This window comes from Pleuronectes platessa, chromosome 2 (genome assembly GCF_947347685.1).
Source record: "Pleuronectes platessa chromosome 2, fPlePla1.1, whole genome shotgun sequence".
Taxonomy (NCBI): domain Eukaryota; kingdom Metazoa; phylum Chordata; class Actinopteri; order Pleuronectiformes; family Pleuronectidae; genus Pleuronectes; species Pleuronectes platessa.
The window spans coordinates 595,102-621,501 of NC_070627.1; the positions used below are offsets into that span (position 1 = coordinate 595,102).

Here is a 26,400-nt window from a genome sequence, read left to right on the forward strand (position 1 = left end):
CACATGTTCCTGACGTGTTTCTGACGTGTTTCAGTTTTATCTGTTTCTCTATGAAAAAGACAAAGGACTTGGAGTCCACACACACACACACACACACACAGTCGGTAACCTGTTCCTGTAAACACAATCCAATCAACAGTCTCTCTCTCTGAATTAAATCAACTGATAAATAATCATAAATAAATGTATTGATCTGCTGTCAGGCTGTTTATATTGAGACATATTGATCAGATGTAGAATTTCATTATGATCACAAGCTTTTCCTTATAAGTGGGTTAGGGTTTGTATAAAACGTCCTCGGGTCAGTTTTCTATTAAATATGGTAAAATGTTTATTAAACAGTTTCCTCAGAGACTTAAAGATGCTCTGCTCTTCATCGACTCTTCTTCATTCTGTAAATGTCTCATTCACTTTTCTTCTGCTGGTTTCCATTATGTCAAACTGGTGATTTTGTTCTTTTACCTGCACCAAGGACGAGATGTTTCCACCAGTTTGTTTGAAGAGGAAAGAAAAGCTGAGTCATGATTCCAGTGAAGTCGGTGGAAGGATGTTTATTGAGCATTAAAGCAGAGACAAGTAGAAACAGAACTTTTCTCTCTGAGATGTTTTTCTTCTCGTTACATCTGGTTTGTCACAGAGGAAATGATCCATGTGTTTGACTCATAGACTGAATATAAAGGCTTTGACTGGGATGTGCTGCTGTTATACTGCAGCGCCACCTGTGGGTCAAAAGTAGAAAAGCCACCACCGCTCTGCACCTGATGCAGAAATGAAAACGTCCCATTTTTAAGTCCAGAGTTTTGATATTTTGTGTCAAAGACAAAACTCTGATTTTAAACTCAAAGTGATTTCAATGTGTTGAACTTTGTGTTGAACTAAATCAATTTGTGACGTGAATCCAGGAACTTTAAGATCATAAACAAACATATACACAGAATGTGGTTCTACACACATGGAGACACACTGAGGGACAAAGGTGGACAATAATAAAGACAAACTTAAACACACTGTATGTGACTCTTTATAGAGGGTTTATATATTCTGCTTGTGTTGTGTCATTTCAATAAACACATTCTTCATGTGAATAAACACAATCGGGGCAGGAAGGTTGCTGGTTTGAATCCGGTTCAGATGGGGTCTTCCTGTGTGGAGTCTGCATGTTCTCCCCGTGTTTTCTCCAGGTGCTCCGGCTTCATCTCACAAACACATGCAGATTAGGGGTTGTGTAGATTGGAGACTACACACACGCTGCTGCTGCTTCAGCCTCTGGATCCTCAGGACACAGCTCAGCCTCCGTCCACACACACTGTCCTCTTCACACTCAGATCCACTAAGACCACCTCCACCTGTTGAGAGAAGAAGACGTCAGTGTCACAGAGACTCACTTCATCAGCTGTGAGTCAGTGATGCAGCTCATCCAGTAGAAAGAGCAGCAGGGACTTCAGTCCTGTTCAGAGGTGGAGCAGCTTCCTCTCTGCTTCATGTTCACGTGTTGGAATGAACACGCTAAGAGCTCAGTGTGTGTCCTCTGCATGTCAAAGTGCAGAGTGGACACCTGAGAGGTGGATTTACTGCTGTTACAGGTGAAGCCATGTTTCACTGTGTGTTGATGAACATCTGCTTCTGACAAACTGGGACCAGAGGAGACAGATGGACCTCAGCAGAGGTTCTGCTCTGTATAAAGAGCTCCTGGTTACCATGTGATGAGGAGAGGCTTCAGTCCCACTGATCTCAGAGCTGTGACAAAGATCCACCTGATCAGTTCTTCACTGATGAAGTGAGAGGACAAACTGTCTCAGATCAGATGAAGACGACACCGTCTCTGTCCCTCGTGTGAGGCTGTCAGCTGTGGTCCAGCTTCACTTCCTGTTCACATGAAAACAACAACAACTGTCGTCTTCACGTCAACTCAGTCACATGATCCCAAGCAGCTTGTGGCTCGTCTGATTGGCCGACTGTTGTCTCTTTGTGTCTCTGTCCAATCCTGACGTCTGTCCTCATTGTCCTCTCACAGCTTCACTGAGGAAACACTGAGGCCTGAACTATGAAGACACTTCAACATGTCCAGGAGATCTTTCTGAGATCAGCTCAACTGAACCTGACAGACACAGTCAGGCTAAGTGGTCACATGACGCTGGTTATCAACTCGTTAAGTTAACTCAGGTTTTCCTCATCGAGATCTGAGCGTGCACATAAAAGGGGCGGGGTCTACTGTGTATGACCAATCACAGACATGGACAGTTTGACTGACAGCAGAGCCTCATATTTCACAACCAGGATCAAACTGTTCTATAATAAAAATCAGAGGAGAACAAACACATGATCCAGAATAAAAGAAACTCAGTCACAGCTGCTAAATGCAGGAAGAACATCTGGTAAAACATCTGGATCGTGTCAGTGTGTAAGTTACAGCGCCCCCTGGTGGCATCTGGTGAAAATATATCTGAGGACAGACACTGTGGTGGACACCTCTGACATCATTACTCAATACAAACACATGGACCTGTCTTCAGGAAGCTGAGGTCATCTGGTGTTTTGGGGACAGGATGAGTCTGGAGACATTGAGATGTTCTGGGTGAGTTAGAGATCAACTGAACCAACCCGACGTTGATTTAAACTTCCCTTATCCGTCCCTTTAAGGAGAGTGAGCACCACACAACAGTGTAGAGTCACTGTGGTCAGTGGGCGGAGCTTCTATACTGGTTGATCTCCAACTGAACCTGGAGCAGGTTAGCCGTTCATCAGAAGTTACCATGGTGATTGACCTGGTTAAGAAGTGGACGAGCTTCGTAGAACTGAAAAAACTAAACCTGAAGTTAACCTGATAACCACAAATCCTGCTTGGTAGCACAGACCCTGGATCTGTGATACTGACTGTGTTTAGTAACATACTGATGAAAGCAGCGTGGACTGACTCCAACCATCTACTGACCTCAGAGTCTCCAGTCGACAGGTTGGACTCTGCTGTAGATCAAGCAGCTCCTTCACTCCTGAATCCTGCAGGTTGTTGTTACTCAGATCCAGTTCTCTCAGATGAGAGGGGTTTGACCTCAGAGCTGAAGCCAGAGAAGAACAGCTGATCTCTGACAGACTGCAGTACTGCAACCTGGATAAAGAATAAAACTTTACTGTAAATTAAACTGAGTTCATGGGTGAAAATAACAGACACATATTCATGTCACACAGACTCATAACATGGAAGATAAATATGAAATCAGACATGTTGGACTAAAAACTGAACCTGATTCAGTACAAATAGATTATTTGGACCCGGTCTCTGTCCTGCAGATCAGTTTAGGAAATCCAGAACTAAACTCAGTGTTTTAACAAGTAGCTGAATATTTAAAATGTCACAGATTAATTAATGAATGGATTCATGTTATGTATGAAGAGGAATTATGTTAAATTAGAATTAAATTAGATAAATTGTGAATAAATGCTGTTTAATAGATATGAGATCTACAAAAGTCAGTCAGTGAACTGACCTCAGAGTCTCCAGTCGACAGGTTGGACTCTGTAGAAAACCACACAGCTCCTTCACTGCTGAGTCCTGCAGGTTGTTGTGGCTCAGATCCAGTTCTCTCAGATGAGAGGGGTTTGACCTCAGAGCTGAAGCCAGAGAAGAACAGCTGATCTCTGACAGACTGCAGCGAATCAACCTGGATAAATAAATATGAATATTAGAATGTGTCCTCCTGTTGTTGTGGATCGGCATCATGTCAACACAGACTCTCAACATGCTGCTGACCTCAGTCCAGTCTGTGACCTGAAGATAAATATCAGATCAGACATGTTGGACCATTGTTTCATTCATCAGCTTCTTCTCTGTGTGTTGGTCACTGAGCAGGTTTGTGTAGTTAAACACTGTTTAAAGTAGGGATGGCTCCTGATGTCACTTCCTGTTTGTTTCTATACTTATCAACTGTCCAACGTGTTTCAATCAGAATGTGTCTTATTTTGAAAACCTGAGGAGGACGAGTGCTCGGCCTCAGTCCACATGTTATTTACTGACACTTTCTAAGTGATCAGGAGCAGGTGAGTGCAGGTGAATGGAGTTGATGAGGTGGACGTGACTGACAGGCTGGGTGAGTGACAGATGACTGAGGGACAGTGAGCAGAGCAGAACTGAGACAATTTAAATAAATAATGATCCAATAAGAAAGAAAGTCTGAAAAGTGAAGAAGGATTTAAGGACCTCAGAGTCTCCAGTCGACAGTTTGGACTCTCCAGTCCAGAACACAGCAGCTTCACGTCTGAGTCCAGCAGGTTGTTGTTCCTCAGAACCAGTTCTCTCAGATGTGAGGGGTCTGACTTCAGAGCTGAGGCCACAACTTCATAGTGAGTCTCTGAGAGGAGACAACCACTGAGTCTGTAATTAAAGAAAATATCAAATCTGTGAGAATTAAATCAGAAAACACAACATTCATACAAAACGTGATCATGTGACCCTCACCCTGGTAAATCTCCTCTTTGTTAAGAACTCCTCAAGAGAATCCTTTCAGATTTGGTTCAAGCGTTCATTCAGACTGACAGAGGAACTCATTAGATTCAGGTGGTCAGAGGTCAAAGGTCACAGTGACCTCATATCATTGTGAAGTCAACATGTCAGGAACCTGGAGGGACGGACACTGCACTGGTTGGTGGTGGAGGACAAACACAGAGTGGGAACTCTGGTTTCACAAGAAAGAAGAAGAAACTATATTTCCTGCTTCTTCAGTTTAAAGGAACCGTCAGTGATTCTCATCCAAACACTGATTCAGTGATCGTCTCCTCACTCTGTGCTGTTTGCTCATATATACATATACATATATAAATATATATATACACAATAATCTCCCTTGCACCTCACATGGTCGTATGTCTGAACCCTCAAACTCCAGCACAATGATCACATTGGATTTCACTCTCCCCATCTGATCTAGTTGTTCTTATATGTACATAATAATAATAACTCTATTACACACAGACACAATCTTCAATCAACCTAACTCTTATCTCCATGTCTTATGGTTTGTGGAGGGAGCTGGATAACCCAGAGAAAACCCTGCAGACACCAGGAGAACCTCCTCCTCACAGAAAGGCTGCACTAACAGTGTTGACCACTGCAACACCACGCTGCCCAAAACAATGAGAACCATTTAACACTGAGTGTATCTGAAGAACGACTGATCTCCACTGATTGAACATGTTATTGATCATGTCTGGACTCACCGAGCCTTCCTAAAGTTCCTCACAGCTGGGATCAGTCTCAGTCGACCCTGGTCTGATGTGTTGAACTTCTTCAGGTCCAACTCATCCAGATCCTCCTCTGACATCTGCAGCATGTAGGCCAGAGCCGAGCATTGGATCTCAGAGAATTTCTTCTCTGATTGGTTCTTTGACGTCAGGAACTGTTTCATCTGCTGATGAACTGAGTGGTCGTTCATCTCAGTCAGACAGTGGAAGATGTTGATGCTTCTGTCAGGAGAAATGTTACCACTCTTCATCTCCTTCAGGTTTTTGATGACTCTCTGGATGATCTTTGGATTGTTCCCTGTCCGACCCAGCAGGCCTCCTAAGACTCTCTGGATGATATTTGGATTGTTCTCTGTCCGACCCAGCAGGCCTCCTAAGACTCTCTGGATGATATTTGGATTGTTCTCTGTCCGACCCAGCAGGCCTCCTAAGACTCTCTGGTTGGACTCCAGACTGAGGCCGTGAAGGAAGCGAACAAACAGGTCCAGATGACCATTTGTACTGGTGAGGGATTTCTTCATGGTTCTCTTCAGGAGGTCATCCAGGGAGAAGGTCTTGTCTGTGTTCCTATATGTTCCCAAGAAGCTGTTGAGTTCTTCTGTGTTCCTCTCGGTGTAACAGTGGAACATGTAGACTGCAGCCAGAAACTCCTGAACGCTCAGATGAACAAAGCAGTAGACTGATTTCTGGAAGATCACACACTCTCTTCTGAAGATCTCAGTACAAACTCCTGAGTACACCGAGGCCTCTGTGACATTAAGACCACACCGCTCCAGGTCTTCTTGGTAGAACATGATGTTTCCTTCCTCCAGATGTTTAAGTGCCAGCCTCCCCAGCTTCAGGAGAACGTCCCTGTCAGCCTCCGTCAGCTGCTGTGGACTCGTCTCATGTCCCTCACCGTACTTGTTGTTCTTCCTCTTTGTCTGAACCAGCAGGAAGTGTGAGTACAGGTCAGTCAGGGTCTTGGGCAGCTCTCCTCTCTGGTCTGTGGTCAACATGTGCTCCAGAACTGTAGCACTGATCCAGCAGAAGACTGGGATTTGACACATGATGTGGAGGCTCCTGGACGTCTTGATGTGTGAGATGATTCTGCTGCACAGCTCTTCATCACTGAATCTCCTCCTGAAGTACTCCTCCTTCTGGGCCTCAGTGAAGCCTCGTACTTCTGTGACCCTGTCAACACATGCAGGAGGGATCTGATTGGCCGCCGCAGGTCTGGAGGTTATCCAGACGAGAGCCGAGGGAAGCAGATTCCCCCGGATGAGGTTTGTCAGCAGCACGTTGACTGATGACCTCTGTGTGACCTCAGACACAAGCTCCCTGTGGTTGAAGTCCAGAGAAGGTCTGCTTTCATCCAGGCCGTCAAAGATGAACAAAGGTTTACAGACAGCGAGCGTCTCTGCAGTGAGCTTCTGTAACGCTGGATGGAAAACATGGAGCAGCGTGAGAAGACTGTGCTGCTGGTCCTTCACCAGGTTCAGCTCCCTGAACGAAAGCACAGCCAGCAGACCCACATCCTGGTTCTCTAAACCCTCTGCCCAGTCCAGAGTGAACTTCTGCACCGAGAAGGTTTTTCCAACGCCAGCGACGCCGTTGGTCAGGACGACTCTGATGCTGCTCTGCTGGTCAGTGGAGGCTTTAAAGATGTCCTGGACCTTGATGGGAGTGTCGTGGAGGATCTTCTTCTTGGAAGCCGTCTCAAGCTGCCTCACCTCATGTTGAGTATTAACCTCTTCACTCTGTCCCTCTGTGATGAAGAGCTCAGTGTAGATCCTGTTGAGGAGGGTTCTACTTCCTGTTTCATCACTTCCTTCAGTCACATGTTCACATCTCCTCCTCACACTGAGCTTATGTTCATCTGAAACCTCCTGCAGACCACGATCTGCTGAAAGACAAGAAACAATGTGAGAGACAGAGAATCTGAGAATCTGCTGATTGTTTTCATCAGATACAGAAAAACTACAGAAAATAAAAGCTTTTTAACTTTGTGCTTTTCTAACGATGTTAAATGTTGATGCTGTATGAAGGAACAAAATAAAACCACATGTGCTGTTGTCAGAAGTGAAGACATCAGCAGACACATGTACAGTGCTGCTCTGACCGGCTGTCTGACCTCCAGCTCCTGTTCTGGATCTTTTTCCACACTGGGGACAGGAGGAGTCTCCTGAAGAACCAGACTGGTCCCAGTATGAGGTGATGCACTGTCTGCAGAACCAGTGTCCACAGCTGGTGGAGACTGGATCCTTCAGGACGTCCTGACACGAAGCACAGCAGGACGACTGCTCCTCCTCAGAAACATGACTCCTCTTCCTCTCCCTGTGAAGACATGTCCTGATAACTCACATGTCACAGTCACAGGTTGTTATTACTTCTGTCAAGGAGGTTTTGTGTTCACCCAGTATGTTTGTGTGTTGGTTGGTTCGTTAGTGGGATTATAAAAAACGACAGATTACCAGTAAACTTGGTGGAAGGTTGTGGTCTGTGAACCAGATCGGGGGGGGGGGGGGGGGGGGGTCCTCTTTCACAGACATGTTCAGAGGACTGATGTTTACCAGTGTGTGGAATTTGGTGCAGATCCAAATCCAAATGAGTCTTGTTGAGATATCTATGTTTCTCTGTATCTTGTGATTATATTTTACCTATATCCTGTGAACAAATATTAGCTGTATAATCCATATAATCAATAATGCTACAACAGTTACTTTTAGTTAGAATGATGTATAATCTTTTTGACTCAGACGCAGGGTCAGGCCCAGAGCACGACCACAGAAAGAGCAGGTGTCAACCTGAATGTCAATCTGACCCAAAATACAATTCAGAGAAAAGTGTGTGATGGAAATTCATTGTATCAGCCAGAACTCATACAATGAGGTGCTTCATGAAACGTGGTGAGAAAAAGATATGAAATCCTCCGGAAATGTTTAATCTGCTGGGTCTCTCCACTGTGGCAGGCTCCCTGTTTGCCAAGGTCACAGTAGTGGGACACCTGGTCAGTTGAAAGTGATGTGCTTGCAAAAAACTGCACTTTGAGGAAACAGTGTACATCTGGCCAATAACTGGCCAGATGAATTCCCTCAAAGAAAAAGAACCGCCTCTGTGCCCACCCTGTGTCTGATTATATATACTGTGGACTTAGGATTGAACGGGGCTTCTTCTCGACATGATCCACTGAACCTGGTGACGTGTCCGGCAGAACCCCAGAGACTCTCTGTAAGTATTTCAGTGAATACAATAAATGTTCAATTTCCAGAACTTCATGTATAAGTGTCTAATTATTCCTTCTCAAATCCTGGATCAACAAACACGCTTGTCCAATCGACGGAGGCGAGTTCAAGTTTAAAAGCCTGGCGACGACAAAATTGGTGACCCCGACGTGATCCAGTGAAGGAAAAAAGGACAGATCGTATTGACGATAAGAGGACATCTCGAGGATCTCGTTGTTCACAGTGAAAAGACCGGTCAACCTAAAACAGGCGAGCAGCGACCTTTTTATAACTAAAACGGCTGTGATTGGAAAAAATAACTAAATTAACTGTGAGCAAAGAGAAATACGAGATGTAAGTACATTAAGAGTGAAGTGAAGGAAATTGTAAGGGTCTGGGACCCTATGGTTTGGAACCATTTACATTTATTGAAAGGATTTGGGATCCTATGGCCAGGGGCCACACTGAGAAGTGTATGGAACACTGATAAAGTGGTGCATGGAGCACGCACTATAATTTAAAGGATTTGGGATCCTATGGCCTGGGGCCACACTGAGAAGTGTATGGAACACTGATAAAGTGGTGCTTGGGGCACGCACTATAATTTAAAGGATTTGGGATCCTATGGCCAGGGGCCACACTCATATCTGTGTCCGGAGTCAGATATGAAGTGAAAAAGGGAATCAGGGATTTCCTAGTCTGGGACTAAAGGGGAAAAGTGTGGGGTGGTTTCCTGTGACATCAAGGTAATTACGAACACAAAGAGTGTTTTGAGTCACAGTTCTGAAAGGGTATTGAGGGTTGGAATAGATATTGGCAGAATATTAATAGATTGTGGAAAAGTGTGTATTTTGGTTGTGTTAAACACCCAGAGAACAGGCGCTACTGAAACTATTTCTGTAGTAGAAGCTTCCTGTTCTGACCAAGTGCATATGGCAATGCGTCCTCCACATCTAAGTTCTGCCAACAGTATTTGATAAAACTTGTGAAAAAAGTAGTTAAAGAAACAAACAAAATGACGACTACTAATGCAACATTTCAGGAGGTGATTCATTTGGCCATTTTAAAAGAAATTCAACACAGTGTGGATCGAGACAAAGCTAAAAAGGAGGCACAAAAACGCATCCATAAATGGATTACTCAAAAGTGGATGATTCCACTCGATTCAACTGCAGATCCCATCCCTGCATTTACCGCCAGACTGGCCCTGTTAAACGGGAGGATCCTGGACGTCTCGGGTAAAATAGAAAAAACATCAGATGGGTGTTTTGGGTTTAAGAAAAAACGGTTGAAGAAAAAACTGAGGCGCATCCATAAAAAGAAAACTGAACTGGCAGAATTTGCAAAAATCGTGTGTTCAATAAGCTCAGACAAAAGACAAAACAAACCCATGGGTTCAAAACATACAAGCTCCCTGTATCCAGTGTTGCGAGTGGAGGACCAGCCTCCACCATATAACCAGAAACTCACAGACCCGCCGGGGGTAATGGCTCCTGTGTTTGACATAAAAGTAACCGGGGATTTTGTTGGTACAGTAGAAAGTAGAGACGTGGGAAATAACAAGCAAAATTGTGTATCATCTCCGTGCCCGTCCGTGCAAGATGACACACTAAAAGAGGAAGATTTATGCAACGACGGCAGACAGTCACCGACGTGGTCATTATCTCACTCTCAGGAAGTGTCCACTGTACAACAGAGGCTGTGTGAAGTTAAGGAAGTAAGATTCCAACTAAATAGAGAGAAAGAGAGAACATCAAATCTGCAGGATAAAAGACACATGGAGGACAAAGCAAAACGTCTTGACCAAGAAATAATACAGTTAAAAAATACTGTTCTCATGTTGCGCGACATTGAGGAAAGGAACAACAAATACAGAGAACGGAGAGTGGAGGAAGACGAGGAGCACAGAGAGAAACTCAGGCAGCTCAACAGGCAGCAAGAGGAGTTGGAGGAAGGGAGATATGAAACGGAAGACACACACACACACCCCGTTGCCACGGTAACGAAAAAAACTAAAACTGTCAGAATAGACCAACCTCTTTTGATACCAGTCGATGCGTCGTATGAAAAATACCAACAAGAGAAAGGGCGCAGGGACACCAGACTACAGAGAGCAGCATATGATCAGGAGAAAAAGGAAAAAAGTGAAGGGATAGATTTATTGTCAGAATATGCACAGATGTTTCAACAACCTACCCAAATTAGAATGTATGTGGGTCACAGTTCTGTTTCGTTGTTTTGGCTTAGTTGTTTCGAATTTCTGTACAAACAGAACATTTTAGCCGATATAGCAGGAACACAATAATACCTTTTCTCCAACAACAACAGTTTGGCCCTCATGGCATCAGCTGTGTCAAGGCCTTGAGAGTGTCTCCTGTTCACTTCCTTATTCCAAATGCCAAGAGGAGGGGCTACGCGTGCACACTTTCGAGGAGGAAGAACCAAGACCTACTGTTATAAAATCTTACAGACGCCGGCTGTTTGATGCGTTCTGATGTGCTGATGCGTTCTGCTGGGTCTGTGCCACTTCCCCCAGGCACACTACTGATACAGCCTGAAGTGCTAGTAACCTCTCAGAGCTACACCACACCCCCTCTCACACACTGATAAAGCGCTCCAGTTCCCCAAGTAAGCACACAGACCTTGGGACACACTATAACTGATACAGCCTGAAGTGCTAGTGTTGGGCCAGAGCCCAGCGGGGTGCCACCAGACACTGGAGCCGAGGGGAACAAAGGGTTGTTAAACTTTGGGCGGGAAACATCCTCCTGCAGGCTCAAGAATCTCCTCCTGGTGGTGGAGAAATGTCCTGGGGTTTTCCCAGAAACCCCCGCTCAGTTCCAAGCCCCGCCCACTCAGATCCATTTCTGACACTCAATTGGCTTAAAGCCAGCATCATCCTATGACCAACTCCTCAAGGAGGAGGACCTCTCAGGTAGAACAAAACCACTGAGACCCCAATAATCGCTGCCATTTTACCCTGCTCTGAAGACAACACCAGGCCCCCTTCGGGGCCTCCCAGCTGATTTAGTGGCTAAAGGGGGCAACCAGAGTTATTTTATTTCATTTCTTTTATTTCTTTATTCAGTCGACGTTTTTATTTTCAAAAGGACTTTTGTTATTTTAACTTGAAGAGGCCGCGCACAGGAACTCGCTCGCCGGTCGAGCATCACAGACTTTCTTTCCAAATCCACAGCGGCGTTACCGCTGTTCATCCCCTGCAGAAGCGCGAGATTCATTCCGCTGAGGAGCACGAGCTCCACATCCCTGAAGAAGAAGAAGAGACGAAGCTGAATTCCATTCCAAGAGCAAGAGAAGTTCGCTCGATTCGGCCCAGCGCTGATCTCCGTTGCAACCACGAGACCCACCGGAGCACCGCTTAAGAGGCCAGGACACTGATTTTGTTTTCCAGGAATCCGCCCGTTCGCACGCATCCTGGGGTTTAACGAGATTCATTCCGCTGAGGAGCACGAGCTCCACATCCCTGAAGAAGGACGTTCATCCCGTCGAGGCAGCACGAGAAAATCCGCTGCTTGTCCGGTCCAGCGGCCGAAGACCGCTTGAGAGACCACGTGATTCACTGGCCCGACGCGCACGCACACCGCGAGGGTGGTACAGTAAGAGGCTTTATTGTCTGGGCGGATGTTAATCTAATACGTAGCGTATTGTTTTAATACTTGAATGTATTTGTTTTGTATGAGACCGCCGAGTCTCTAATGTTTAGCGGCGATTCGCCACTTCCGGTTTCCGGTTACGGCCTTGTGCCACAGTTTTTAAGCGCCGTGAGCAGCGTCTCCAGCTCATTGTGACCGTTTCAACAACTTTAAAGAGACTTTACCGGTCAAACCTCAGCACACAACGCCACTTGGGTGCTGAGTGGTAAAGTAAATGTAACTTGTCTCTGACGGTGCTTTTAAGAGCTTTGCTCCCTCCTTGTATACTCTCTCTCTCTCTCTCTCCTTCTAAACCGACCTATACACACATCCGATCTGTATTTAGAATACAGTTCATGTAACATAGTTAAATCTATATTCAGAGAGGCTGGACACATCTGGAAGCCATGCGGCCGAACGCCAAAGCAGAGACAAAGAATTCTCTTTGTCTGAAAATCCCTTGGTGTAATTCATGTGACGACCACCAGTGTGAGCTCCGGCCACATGGTGTCATTAACATAGACTCCATTTTGGATAACGCAAGTTAAACCACCATTTTGAATCTATTATTGCCACGCCTCCTCTCTCCCTCTCTTCCCATTCTGGCTCTAAATTCATAACGGCTCCGCCATCTTGTTTTGTAGTCAATCCGCCATTTTGAGAGTTTTTAGGCCTTGATTCCACGAATCATGATCGGCCGCCATCTTAGATGTGACGTCACCAAGTGACTGCGTCATCGCCACGCCCCCTTTCTTTTTCTCTCTCTCTCTCGCTCTCTCACACACCCACACACACACACACAGACACACCCACACAGACACACATTGATAGACACAGACAGATACACACACAGATACACATAGATGAATACATGTGTTTTTCTAAATTGTGATAAGCGGCTGCTGTTGTTATCTTTGAAATATGGGAGTTTGTTAAAATGATGAATCATTAAATAACACTAACTTTATTTCACATGCATACACATAGACACACACACACAGAGAGACACTTTGACACAGACACACACACACACACCGAGACAGACATACATAGGTAGACCGCCGGTTTTACATGTATTTTCTGAATTGTGATAAGTGCTGCTGCTGTGTTTATCTTTGAAATATCGGAGCTTGTTAAAATGATGAATCATTGAATAACATTATAACTTTATTTCCCCTTTTTAATAAATGCTTTTGTAATTAAAGTATCTGTAGTCTGTGATTATTTGTGCATATGTATGTGATTACAGCTGGATTATGATTGCCTGTGCTCGAACTTAGAAGCCTTCACTGTTAATTAAATAATTATTAATATTAAATATTGAGATTATTGATTTGACATTTATCATTATGAGACTGATATTTATAGATTGTATCGTTGGTCCCTGTAACCAGGGTGGTGCCCCGCGACAATAAGCAATGATTACAGATTTGTATTCTTAATTGATAATTTTATTGTTTTCATTAATTATTTTAACTATTATTAATGGATAACCGTATCATTTCTAATTAAATGTGTTACATTTCTTAATTAATAGCTTTATCATTTTTGATTATTTTTAAGAAATAATTGTTATTTTAATAATCATATTTCATGATTATTAATAATTAGCCAACGTCAATTCTACTCCTACTATTGCACAACACTAGTAACCTCTCAGAGCTACACCACACCTCCTCTCACACACTGATAAAGACCTTCTCGGCGGGACCTGTGAACCGACGACGGAGTTTTTTACTTTTATTTCCTATTCTAATTATTTTAATCATTTAACAGAGTCCACAGTATTAGAGTTTTATTTTTAGCTTTTGTGTTCAATTTTTCTGTTCATTTTAATCATTTAACAGAGTCAACAGTGTTAGAGTTTAATTTTGTTTCTTCTGTTTTATTTTCTCTCTGAAATAAATCCACAATATCATGCATGTGTTTTAATTAAATAATAAGGAAAAATGGAACCAAGGCAAAGACCTTGGCATCCTTTCAGACACCCTGGGTTATACTGGTTTAGGGGGACCGTACTGTTTTTGACCTTAATCCCTTTAGTGATAGCTTTTCCTCTACTATGGTTCGAAAAGAAACTAACCCCAAGCTCCACCACGTCCCCCCCGACTCCAACTGCCATCCCTAGGGCACGCAGATCAGTTGATGCATTCTCCAGTAGTCCGGTGTACATGGATGCTATAGGAATTCCCAAGGGGGTCCCAGATGAGTATAAACTGGCAAATAACATTGCAGCAGGATTTGAGAGCATGCCTATCATTAGTGCTATGTTCCCAGTTACTCCCAATCAACTATCTCCACTATAACATCCAACGCTTGTCCAATTTCACCAGAGACGCAGTATCAGCGGTACACGAACAGCTGTCTGCCACCTCCTTCATGTCATTTCAAAATCGTGTAGCAGTTGATTTCCTTTTAGCAGAGAGAGGGGGTGTATGTGCTATGATAGGTGCACAATGTTGTACGTTCATCCCTAACAACACAGCCCCAGACGGTACCTCATCTAAAGCACTCCATGGACTGCGTTCACTCTCTGTGGAAATGAAGGAACACTCTGGCGTGAAACCATGGGATGATTTTAGGACTTAATTCTTTGGCAAATGGTCTAAACTGGTCTCGGCCTTCATACTATCTGTCGCAGTGTTCATAGCCCTGTTCGCCATCTGCGGATGTTGTTGTGTTCCCTGCATTCGAGCCCTGTGCAGCCGTGTCATAGACTCTGTGATACAAAAGAATGACACTGAACGTGCATTACAACTGCCCCTGCTAGCTCACTCTGAGGAGACAAGGGACATAAGAGACTGCGTTTCTTATGATTTCTGCCCAGATGGTGACAACTTACCAGATATTGACCATGCCTTTGCTCTTGCGTTACAGACTGTCCCCTCAGTCGTTCTGACCCCTGCTTTCGGACTTCCCCAATAAGTTGATGCTCAATTATGATTAGTGACATAACCCCAAATGGTGATGTATGGACCCTTACAGGACACGGTTTTGACTTTCCCGACACAATATCTCTCACAGGAGCCCTAACAGTCGTTAGAACCCCTAAACTTAATACTTCATGCAATAGCCCGATGAAATGCTGGGAGCCTTACCCTGATTTTAGTGACATGTGATTAACACATGTCAACAGAGGGATTGTTGAGATATCTATGTTTCTCTGTATCTTGTGATTATATTTTACCTATATCCTGTGAACAAATATTAGCTGTATAATCCATATAATCAATAATGCTACAACAGTTACTTTTAGTTAGAATGATGTATAATCTTTTTGACTCAGACGCAGGGTCAGGCCCAGAGCACGACCACAGAAAGAGCAGGTGTCAACCTGAATGTCAATCTGACCCAAAATACAATTCGGAGAAAAGTGTGTGATGGAAATTCATCTTGAGATTTGAAATAATGAAAGCACGGATGCTCAGAAAAGAGAGAGGACGTGCCAGAACTAATACAATAAGGTGCTTCATGAAATATGGTGAGAAAAAGATATGAAATCCTCCTGAAATGTTTAATCTGCTGGGTCTCTCCACTGTAGCAGGCTCCCTGTTTGCCAAGGCCACAGTGGTGGGACACCTGGTCAGTTGAAAGTGATGTGCTTGCAAAAAACTGCACTTTGAGGAAACAGTGTACATCTGGCCAATAACTGGCCAGATGAATTCCCTCAAAGAAAAAGAACCGCCTCTGTGCCCACCCTGTGTCTGATTATATATACTGTGGACTTAGGATTGAACTGGGCTTCTTCTCGACATGATCCAGTGAACCTGGTGACGTGTCCGGCAGAACCCCAGAGACTCTCTGTAAGTATTTCAGTGAATACAATAAATGTTCAATTTCCAGAACTTCATGTATAAGTGTCTAATTATTCCTTCTCAAATCCTGGATCAACAAACACGCTTGTCCAATCGCCGGAGGCGAGTTCAAGTTTAAAAGCCTTGCTACGACAGTCTCTAGTGGATTTCAAAGTGGTTTCATAAGGAGCGTGTTGGTTCTTGGTGGAGGTCTGAGCTCTTTGAGTGATTCTGAGAGATTAGTCACCAACTTCAATGAAGCTGTGTCCTAATGCAGGGGCCACACTAGAGGAAACTAGATCCTCTTCAGAGCAGGTCACAGTAGAAACAGTCTCTTACTCTGTGTGTGAGGGTCCAGGTTCATTACTGAAGTTTGGAGGAGGTCCCATGGACCAGTCACTCTTCAGAAACAGACAGCTGGACCCTGGAGACTCTGCTCTCAGTCTGTGGTCCTGACCTCTGCAAACACAAACATGTTTTTATTCAGAACACATCATTCACTGGTTCATTCTGTGAGGATTCAGTTTGGAGCTTCACATGTTTGTGGCAGGTCTCTTACTTTGTGGTTGAGGGTCCAACTTGCTCTGAAGTGTCCTCGTCCATGTTGCACCGGCTGCGGCTCAGTTGTGGTTCAGGCCACGCTGCTCTTCTAGATATTCAAGGTCTGGTCTATTTCCTCTGGTTCTGCGCTCAGTTTACAGCAGATCACAGTGAAATGATCTTTCACACCAGTTTCAATGTTTATCTGTTGAAAACGTCACAAATATTCGCAACACTTACTGTAGCCTACCCATTTCAAAATAAAAGCACTCCAGCGTTTCTGTCGCCTGAATCAATTTATTCATTTTTTTAATGTTTTTATTGTGAAATTGATGCTGGGCTTCATAGTTTGTAGTACTGGTATTTATTTGAGTACACAGGACTTCTTACATACAACGAAATACAGTGATCACATCAGAAACCTCAGGAAGGCTTGAGTTATATTAAAACCCCTGTCACTAAGAGAAGAGATGTTTCATTGAGAATATATTAAATTAATAATATGAATATATTTTTTAGGGTACCAGCCAATAACGGTGTTGAGGTGGACTATTTACAATTACCATCATAAAGTTCCCCTTCATGTAATATTGGTTTATGTCATTTGTAAATCCACCAATAAACCTGCAGAGCCGTAATATTTTTATTTCCTGATCTCCACTCAAACCAATCAACTACATTAAAGTGAATTAATACAAGCTTGTAAAAGTTCATGTGTCCTTCAACCCCCGGCCACTAAGAGAAGAAACTCAACATCTAGTATCATGTTCACGTCATAAAGCCTGGATTTGAATCACAGAACTTTATAGACAGTAACACTGAGAGCACATCAGTCACAGCTTGAAGCAGCACTCTGTGTCTCCACTCAGTTCTATGGCTTTGTGCCCAAATGAAGGTCAAACACAAGTCTTCAACTTTATATTCACTTTAAAACTCACACAAAACCAGTATGAAGTGTGTGTGTGTGTGTTTGTGTGTGTGTATGTGTGTGTGTACCTGGCTCTGCAGGTCGATGTTCCTCACACCTCAGCCAGTGAGTCCAGAGCTTTACTGGGATCCACGGTGAAGACTCTCCACTGGTTGGTGACCACTGCTGTAACGTATGATTTTGAAAACACGTTGTGTTATTAAACACTTGATGAACAGATGAAGATAAAAAGTGAAGCTGTGAGTTAACTCTGTTAATTAGTCCTTTGAAGGCTCTTTGATCCAGACCTGCTGTTCACATCTGTCTCTGGGATCCGATCACATGACGTCTGTCACCAGGTGTGAACTGACAAACTTAGAGTCATGTGATCAGTAGACGGATGTTAACAGCAGGTGTGAGAGTGAGACAGTGAAACTTTCAGAAAGTTGTGTTCACACTCACCTGCTCACTTTCCTTCCTTCTGCTCGTCCAGGTGAAAATGGAGTCTGACCGCTCCCTGTTCTCAGGCTCCTCTTCCTCCCAATTGAACCAGTTCACTCTTGAACCCACCCAGTTCAAAGTCCAGTTCATACCCATGAAGATTAACTGGTTCACAGTTCATGTTTTATTGTGATGTTATGATGTTGATAACAAACTTAATATCATGTATTTAATGAGTAATGGACGTTGTGGGATCATGAATCCAGATCTTCACTTTAACACTGAGTCCTGACTGGGAGCGTCTACTGGGACTGAGCCGTACAATGAGATTCATCATGATGTTTAAATGAGCCTCAGAAACTCTGGAGTCAAACACGTCTTCATCATGTGAACTCGATGAAGACGTGTTTCCTTGAGATCGGTCTGATTCGTCAATAGTTTGTTAAAATGTGGAAAACTCCCAAACGGCCCAACTCCATCAAATGAAGCCTGAGCTCAAACCCATGTTTCCTCCTGTGAGTTGAAGGTTGTTATATTTGGTGTTGGAGCTGAATGTGTGACTCCATCTGCAGAACTCTGCCACGTCAGGTCACATTCATACAGTCCAGTCACAGTGTGGATTATAGATCTATAGAAATACAGCTGCATTGTGTTGCATCATTTGACCGTTGTGTATTTCAATAACTGCTGAGATTAGCATCCCCTTCTTTTCTCTGACTAGACAAGTGTTCGATGTGTGAAATGATCCAAGTAGAAACAGTACCAGTGTTTGACCACAAGGTGTCAGCAAAGAGCCAGAGCACCTGGCTGCAGACTACATGGTTTTCCCATCAAGTCTAAACTGGATAAACTGGAATTCCACCATAGAAACTACTTTCTATGAAAACAAGAAATAAAACTGATGTGAGTGTAAATTCTATTTCACAGAAAACTTGACCAAAGCCTTGATCATCTTTTCATTGGATTTATTTGACATGTAAGTTGTGATTTAGTGTTTTATTCACATACAGTATAAAACAAGTTGAGAGAGAGAGAGAGAGAGAGAGAGAGAGAGAGAGACAGAGAGAAAGAGAGAGAGAGAGAGATAACTAACTCTATAACTTACCCTAACCCTCTAAGGAGGTTATGTTTTCCTCTGTTTGTTTGTTGGTTTGTTTACAAACAGAAGAAGTCCCTGAATCTGAGTGTGAATCCAAATCAGACCATTTTTAAATGTTTGTGTTAAACTCTCACTTCTCAGGTTGTTAACAAAGTAGAAGAGAAGTTTAAAATCTCTAAATAAAACATGAAACAGTTCAGATAAATAACAGCACGTGAGCGCCCCCTGTCTGTCAGATATATTAGTGAAGTCTCCTCACAGTTTGACCAATCAGACCATGTGACCTAATGTTTTATTTACCTGTGCTGCCCCCTTGTGTTCACAGACAGAGTTTAAAAATCAGAGTTAAAAATAATTCTTGTTTTTTCGTCTGTTTTATTGATTTTATTGATCTAGATGTTTTACATTGTTAGTTGCTAAATTATAGCAACTAAACTTGTTCTATTTTAACTTTCTACTTCTTATCAAATGTCTTTTAAATAAAATGTTATTATAGTTCATAGTAATATTTATTTTAATTCCATTTAAAAAATGTCTCAGGTTGAAAAGCACCAAACTGAATAAGATATTTAAATATCAGATATTTTAACTTTATATTTTCATGTGTTAAATGTTTTTTTATCTATCTGAGAAATGACTGCACTTTGTTTTACAAAGATCATAAAGTTTATTACATTTCTTTAAATGCAGAATACGTCATGCTTTTATTTTGACACCAAAACAAACCGAAGAGTGACTTTACAAAAACGATCGTCGTCACGGTCGTGATGTCATCGGTCGTGATGTCATCGGTCGTGATGTCATCGGTCGCATCACAGCACGCCACGAGTTCAGATGAGACAGGAAGTCTGTTCACCACGAGGGCGGCTGATATGAAAACATCTTCTGTAACGGCGTCTCGTACAAAACGGGTTTATTCATGTGCGCTGATGAACATTCACGACACTTTCTGTGTTAGACATTTCTACGTTTTTCCAGAAGCTTCTTTTCGTCCTCACGGCTCCAAACTGAGTCGTCTTCACTTTACACCGAACATGTTCATGTCAGTGATCAACAAACGTTCAGACAAACATCGGACAAATGACTCGGCTGCGTACCACAACGTGTTCGGGCCAAAAACAATCTGAGAAACTTCAAGAGCGACGTTGTAATACCAAGAGAATAAAGAAGTCGAAACTCAATCAAATTTAAGTCGTAATATCACAAGAATAAAGTCGTAGAGACACAGAAACAATTTCACAAGAATAAAGTCGTAATATCACAATGACGTTGGAATATCGTGAGGATAAATTCAGACTTTCTTCTCAATCACGACTTTAATCCCACAACATTACGACTTAAAAATGCAGCTGATGTTACGTCGTAGCTACGAACATGAGAACGAGCGAAGAGATGAAGAGTGAACAGCAGCTGTGGTAAAACAACAGAGTCAATAAAACCATCATGTTCAGGTTTCTCTACCAGTGGAAAAAACTGATCCTTAACAAACATTAAAATACTTGTTTAAAACTTTCCTGAAGTGAAAGCAACATGAACATGAAGTAGAACAGAAAGTGCTCCTCCTCGGACACTGAGTGTTAGAAGAGAATCAGCCTTGGTGTGTGAGCTGTGTATTTTCACTCAGTCGATAAGTTCTGAGCTGTTCAATGTGAAAACATCTGAATCTTGTAAAGTCTCGATTGTTTAACGTTGATCCTGAAAACAATTCTGTATTTTTTTAAGTGTAGTGAGAATATTATTATAATTTCAAATCAACTTCTTTAAAAAGTATTTTTCTTTTACTTTTGAGAAACACTTAAACAAATCAAAGAAGGAAATGACGTCATGATATAGAAGATTTTCGTTTTGTAAAATAACATCTTCAAATAAAACAAACATCTGTTGAATAAAGTAAATGTAGTGGAGGAGGGTTGAAGAAGTTCAAATGAGGTGCAGCAGCGCCCCCTCATGGAACAACCCAGTAACTGCAGTTATCACATCACAGTGAGTTCAGTGTTTGTTTCCATATATTTTCATTGTGGTTTGATCTTCAGCAGATTTACAGTGTGTGTGTGTGTGTCTGTCCGCCCCGAGGGAGGAGACGTAATGTGAAGAGATGTATTGTCAGTCGCTGTGTTGAGTTCATAAGACACCGAATAAAACAAGAAGAGAGAGAGGGGGGAGAAGGAGGGAGGTAGGGAGGGAGGGGGAGAGGGGCGAGGGGGGAGGATACAGTCATAGATACAGGTGGTACAGAGTTTCTAAGGTAAATCAAATACACACAAAGATTCGAACCAGAGACCTTCTCTGCCCATAGTCGAAGTTTCTGCCACTAGACCACCGCCTCTCCAGGTTGAGCTCTCAGGGCCACCGTATGGCCCAGTACCTGGTAACTTCATGGTGAGTTTACAAACTGGTTTGAACTCCACCAGCTGCTGCAGATCAAAGCCACTTGATGGTGAGAAGATCGGTCACCAGTTGGATTTGTTCCGTCTCCCACACGTTGAGCTTCTTTGTTTCTCAGTGTTTGATCCCAACCATCGTCCCACCACCATCAGCCTCTGGGTTCAAGACTCTTCTGCCCAGTGTTCCCAGTCCTTTGTTTCACCACACCAACATTTCTCCACCACAACACAGACTGGGACACTTCTTCTACTTGTTCTGTTCTCAGTTCATCTGACAGCTGATTCATTTGATGATAAAAAGGTTATAAACATATTTATTTCTACATGTGATCAACAGACTGTGACGTATGAAGATGTTTGTTTATGCTTCTTCTTCTTCTTCTTCATCTTCATCATCTCTGACAAACATTCATCCTAACGTCTGTACGATGGTTGTGTCCCCTCCTCCCTCAGCCCCCCCCCCCAGCCTTCACCCCAACTTACACAGTACCCCCCCCCCCCCATCCGTACAGCGCCCCCCCCGACAATAATCTGTTGCAGCCTCCAGTAAAACTTGGTTTTATGATTTCACTTCTTTCATTTTGATTCTAAAATCCTCTTTGTTTTTCTCTATGATTTAGTTTTTGATTTTTTTAACATGTCTTTGGTTTAACCCTCTAACCCTTCTCCATCCACCCCCCCCCCATACCGCTCTCCCCTCCCTCCACCCTCCGATCCTTCCTTCCTCCCTCCCTCCCTCCCTCCCTCCCTCCCTCCCTCCCTTCCTTCATTCTTCCTCCTCTTCCTCCCTCCCTCCCTCCCTCCTTCCTCCCTCCCTCCCTCCCTCCCTCCCTCCCTCCAGTTTAGAGACCGCCAAATCCACCGCCCAGTCCTCCTCCATGCCGTCTCCCGTTGACCTGACCATGAGCTTCACCCAGCCCGCCCCCCCCGCCTCGTCCTCCTCCTCCTCCCCCCTGGCAGCGATGGGCGCCGCGATGCCCCCCGCTCCCCTCCTGGGGTCTCCCTACGCCTTCCCCCTCTCCAGCCTCCTGGGAGTGAAGTCCATCCCCTACCTGGCCCTCTCCAGCCCTCCTGCCTCAGCCATCGGGGGTCCCTTGTTACCAGGCTCAATGCAGACGGCAGCGTCGGCAGCCGTCCCGGTGCAGGCTCATGCGGTGGCGGCCCTGGCGTCCTACACGGCGAAGATCTCCTCCTCAGCCAACGGGATGAAGAAGCCGGAGAGACAGAAGTTTGCTCCGTACTGAAGAGGAGAGGAAACGTCACTGAGGTATCTGGTCTCAGACTGAGGGCAGTTTCATTTCCCTTCTGTTTCTCCATCACTCTCTGGTGCACTTTCTCACTCTCTCACTTGTCTTTGTCCCTTTCTTCCATTTGTCTCGTGTCTCTGTGGAAGTGGGATCACTGGAAGACGTTTGTCTCTGATAGAGTCTCAATGTGATGGGGGTGCAGGAAGTGAGGCTGTTTCACCAGGTGATGCTGTTTCCGGCTCAGAGTGACTGATCCGACCGAACAGCTCAGAGATCACATGTGGTTGGTTTGTTGTTGAAGAGCAGCTCCTCTTACTCAGAGAGCAATCCTTTCACAATAAAAGCCTCCCTCTGGGTTCCTGGTGGAAGCTTTTATTGTGAAGCAGCAGAAGATGAGCCCGACCTGCTCGTCAGCCAGAAAACAATGAAACTAGGAAATGTCGAGAAACCAAAGATTTAAGCGATGGAAGCATTCAGGTTTATTTTTAACTGTAAAATGACCCAACAGTTAAAATCTGGTCTTAAAACAATCAGTGGTTTCACGTTTTCTTTGTTAAACTCTCAGATATCGGCCTCAGAAACCCTGCAGGGTTCTAAAGGACCTGAACTCTGACTCATCTGAAACCAACAAACCTCAGAGACTCAGGATGAAGGCTTTTAGAAACAGAAGAGACGGATGTGAAGACGTTTACTGTTGTTCTGTGCTCAACACATTTTAATGCACACGTGGGAAAATCTGCTGACCAATCAGAGCAGACTATCGGGGGGGGGGGGGGGGTGTTGAAGAGACAGTGTTTGAGACAGAGGCTGAGGAGAGGACGCTGAGCATTAGAGCATGAACACATTTCTGAAACCTTCCTGTGATTTATTCAACAGGGAAAATATACATTTAGGAGATAAAATGTGTTGTTACATAAAGTTTGACTTTAGTGTTTTAATCTTTAAGGTGATTCAAGTTGTGTGTTGTTTTCATTTAGAGACACAAACTCTCTGTTTGATTTAATGAGACAAATCTAACTCAGTAGAATCCCAGCTTCCTCTTCCTTCACATCCCAGTGTTCCACTGATCCCAGTTCCCACGTCTCACTGAACTCTTTCTTTGTGACGCTGCCCTCGTCTCACGATCTGATGATTCTGAGGTTCCAGGTGATTTGGGCCACGAAGCCTCTAAAAGCCATAAAGACTTTTCAGCTTTTCTCCTTTATTCTACTGTGTCCTCACATATTTATTGACTAATATGAAATATTCCCTCAGAGAGTTTATATCACTGGTCACTAACACTGAGCTGAACGACTCGGCTTTTGTATTCAATGATGTCGACTTGTATAAAACTACTTCCTGTCTGCTTCCTGTCTCTTTTTGATTTCTTTAGTTTGTTGTAAAGAGTTTTTTAAAACATACAACAGATTTTAAAAGTTCTCTTTCTGTGTTAACAGTCTGTTTTTGTTTTCATTCTCAGTTCTTAATTTCAAATGTGTTGTTTAAATTATTTGTTTAACTTATTAAAGGAGTATTACATTTACAGTTTTAGAAACAAACTTTTCCAACATGGCTGCAGGTAAATACTGTAAAACTGAACTTGTTTTTTTTAGTTGTGTGAACAAAGATTAATAACCTGTATCATTGATGCTAATAACCAGATGTTGTGTTAGATAGAAGAGTTGTGTTTTCACTTGTGAGTTCAAACTGGACGTTTTAACACAAACACACACTTTCTGAGCGGGAACTCGTCGTCTCCACCTTCAGCCGCAGAACTAGAATCAAGTAGATCCACTTCCTGTCTGCGCAGAGGAAGTGACCATGTCATGTGATGATCTAACCATGACCTCGTCAGATCTGACCACAAACATCAGAGAGAGAAGAACGACCTGAAATTATCTTTGAGAAAAATTATTAAAACATGGATTTCATTTATACTGCAGCCAGCCACCAGAGGGCGATCAAGAGGCGTTGGCTTCACTGTTATGGAGCTGATCATGTGACTGACCATGTGACTGATCATGTGACTGATCATGTGACTGATCATGTGACATGGGTCCCTCACTGCTGTTTCCTGTGACCGATGGAGAATCAGACGTGTTTATCTACTTGTTGTAGTTCTGTGGCCGAAGCGTTTAATCACGTGACAGATGTTTACTGTTTGTTTATTAATCGACCTGATGCTCAGAACATTTTACTGACACACACACACACACACATACACACACACATACACACACACAGACACACACACACACACACACACACACACACACACAAAGACACACACACACAAACACACACACACACACACACAGACACACACACACAGACACACACACACACACACACACACAGACACACACACAGACACACACACACACACACACGCAGACACAAACACACACACAGACACACACACACACAGACACACACAGGCTGTGTTTTCAGAAACTTTCACGTCGTCTTCGTTTCGTCCGTTGGTTCAAAATCATTCAGAGAAAAATGTTCAATATTAAACAAACGTATTTATTTTTATAAACCTCGAGGAACCGATCACTCATCCGTCCTCTTCACACTCACCTCTTGTCTTTTTTTTACTTCCTGTCCCTCGTCCACGTGTCCTCCGTCTATTTGCATGAGTGTGATTTGAATTGATGTCTATGCAAAAGCGTCTCTGTGTGGTTCGGCTCACGTGCGTGGGCTCACGTGCACGCTGCGCTGGTGCTCGTGCACGTGAAGCTGTGCTGGTGCTCGTGCACGTGAAGCTGCGCTGGTGCTCGTGCACGTGAAGCTGAAATCAAAGGGCTACAGTCGACACCGGGTCTGATTCACGCTGCGGACACAACCACGACCAATCACACGCCTGCGTTTATAAAACAAGAACAAAACATACAAACAAATTTCTACTGAAACAAAACAAAGAAACAAACTTCCAGATACTTCACTCAGTACACGTACATGTAGTACACGTGTACTCTGGTGTACTCCCTCAAATCAAACCAGACATAACGATCACAACATCAACAACTAAATTATCAACCATGTGTCACATGACGTGGAAATGATGCCGACATAGATAAAGATGTAAATAAAGATGGACGACACATCTCCACTTCCTGCTGTTCTCATAAAAACGAAGCCAAGTATCTCAAATACAAACGCTGCCATCTTGTGGTGATGACATCACTTGTGCAGCAGTGATCGTGGAGTAGAGGCGTGATTTTAAAGTCCCGCCTAAATCTACACTCGACCAATCACAAGGCGATTTCATCTGTCAATCGTGACACGATCATATAAAGACAGGCTGAGACGTAGTGATGACAGCTGAGACCGGCTTCTGATTGGTCGAGCTGATGTATCATCAGCACCACGATCACGAATGACTGCAAATTATGTTTTAACCACAAGATGGCAGCGTTTGTATTCAAAATATTTTGTGTTCATTTCTGGAGGAAGTGGAGATGTGTCATCATCTTTGTTTATAATCTATGATTCTTAATATCACAGATTCACGTCACTAAACATGTTTCACTTCCTGTTTGGACGTGAAAACAACCAGAGGACGGACGTGACGTGAATCAGACCCTCGGAGCAGAGACGAAGGTTTTCAGCGACGCTACACGAGTCGACACCGAACACAGAGAAGAATCAACCATTTAATGAAGCTCTCATTCCAAGACACACATGAACCTGTACAGCAAACACACACTTACACAAACACAAGAGAAACGCACACACTCACCAACCAATCGCCGAACTAAACGAGTTCTGAATTCTTTACTGCACTTGAACATGAAAAGTCCATTAGGACCAGATCTTTCCTGCTGATGTTCTCCATCGTTTCATTTGTGCTTCCTGTGAAGACGAGAGCTCAGTGTGTCAGCGTGTTCCTGATTCTGTTTTCTTTACATTCAT

General features: G+C 43.6%; 2 protein-coding genes across 8 annotated transcripts in view; both read right to left on the minus strand.

Moving 5' to 3' along the window:
- Positions 1-26,400, minus strand: part of LOC128450459 (NLR family CARD domain-containing protein 3) — a 56,578-nt gene that overhangs the window by 18,937 nt on the left and 11,241 nt on the right. The window lies entirely within an intron of this gene.
- Positions 537-26,400, minus strand: part of LOC128450507 (NLR family CARD domain-containing protein 3-like) — a 58,975-nt gene continuing 33,111 nt past the window's right edge. The window contains exons 2-10 of one of the 7 annotated variants that reach the window (XM_053434057.1): positions 17,795-17,889; positions 16,445-16,630; positions 16,225-16,344; positions 7,337-7,551; positions 5,212-7,120; positions 4,196-4,369; positions 3,486-3,659; positions 2,933-3,106; positions 537-1,346 (exon numbers count right to left, since the gene is read on the minus strand). In XM_053434057.1, coding sequence (XP_053290032.1) covers positions 1,331-1,346; positions 2,933-3,106; positions 3,486-3,659; positions 4,196-4,369; positions 5,212-7,120; positions 7,337-7,551; positions 16,225-16,344; positions 16,445-16,488 — 2,826 coding nt within the window. In that variant the 5' untranslated portion in view covers positions 16,489-16,630; positions 17,795-17,889 and the 3' untranslated portion in view covers positions 537-1,330. Of the gene's footprint in view, positions 1,347-2,932; positions 3,107-3,485; positions 3,660-4,195; positions 4,370-5,192; positions 7,121-7,336; positions 7,552-16,224; positions 16,345-16,444; positions 16,631-17,421; positions 17,519-17,794; positions 17,890-26,400 lie in introns of those variants that run through there. The other 6 variants (XM_053434048.1, XM_053434040.1, XM_053434032.1 and 3 more) reach the window with 6 other exon arrangements.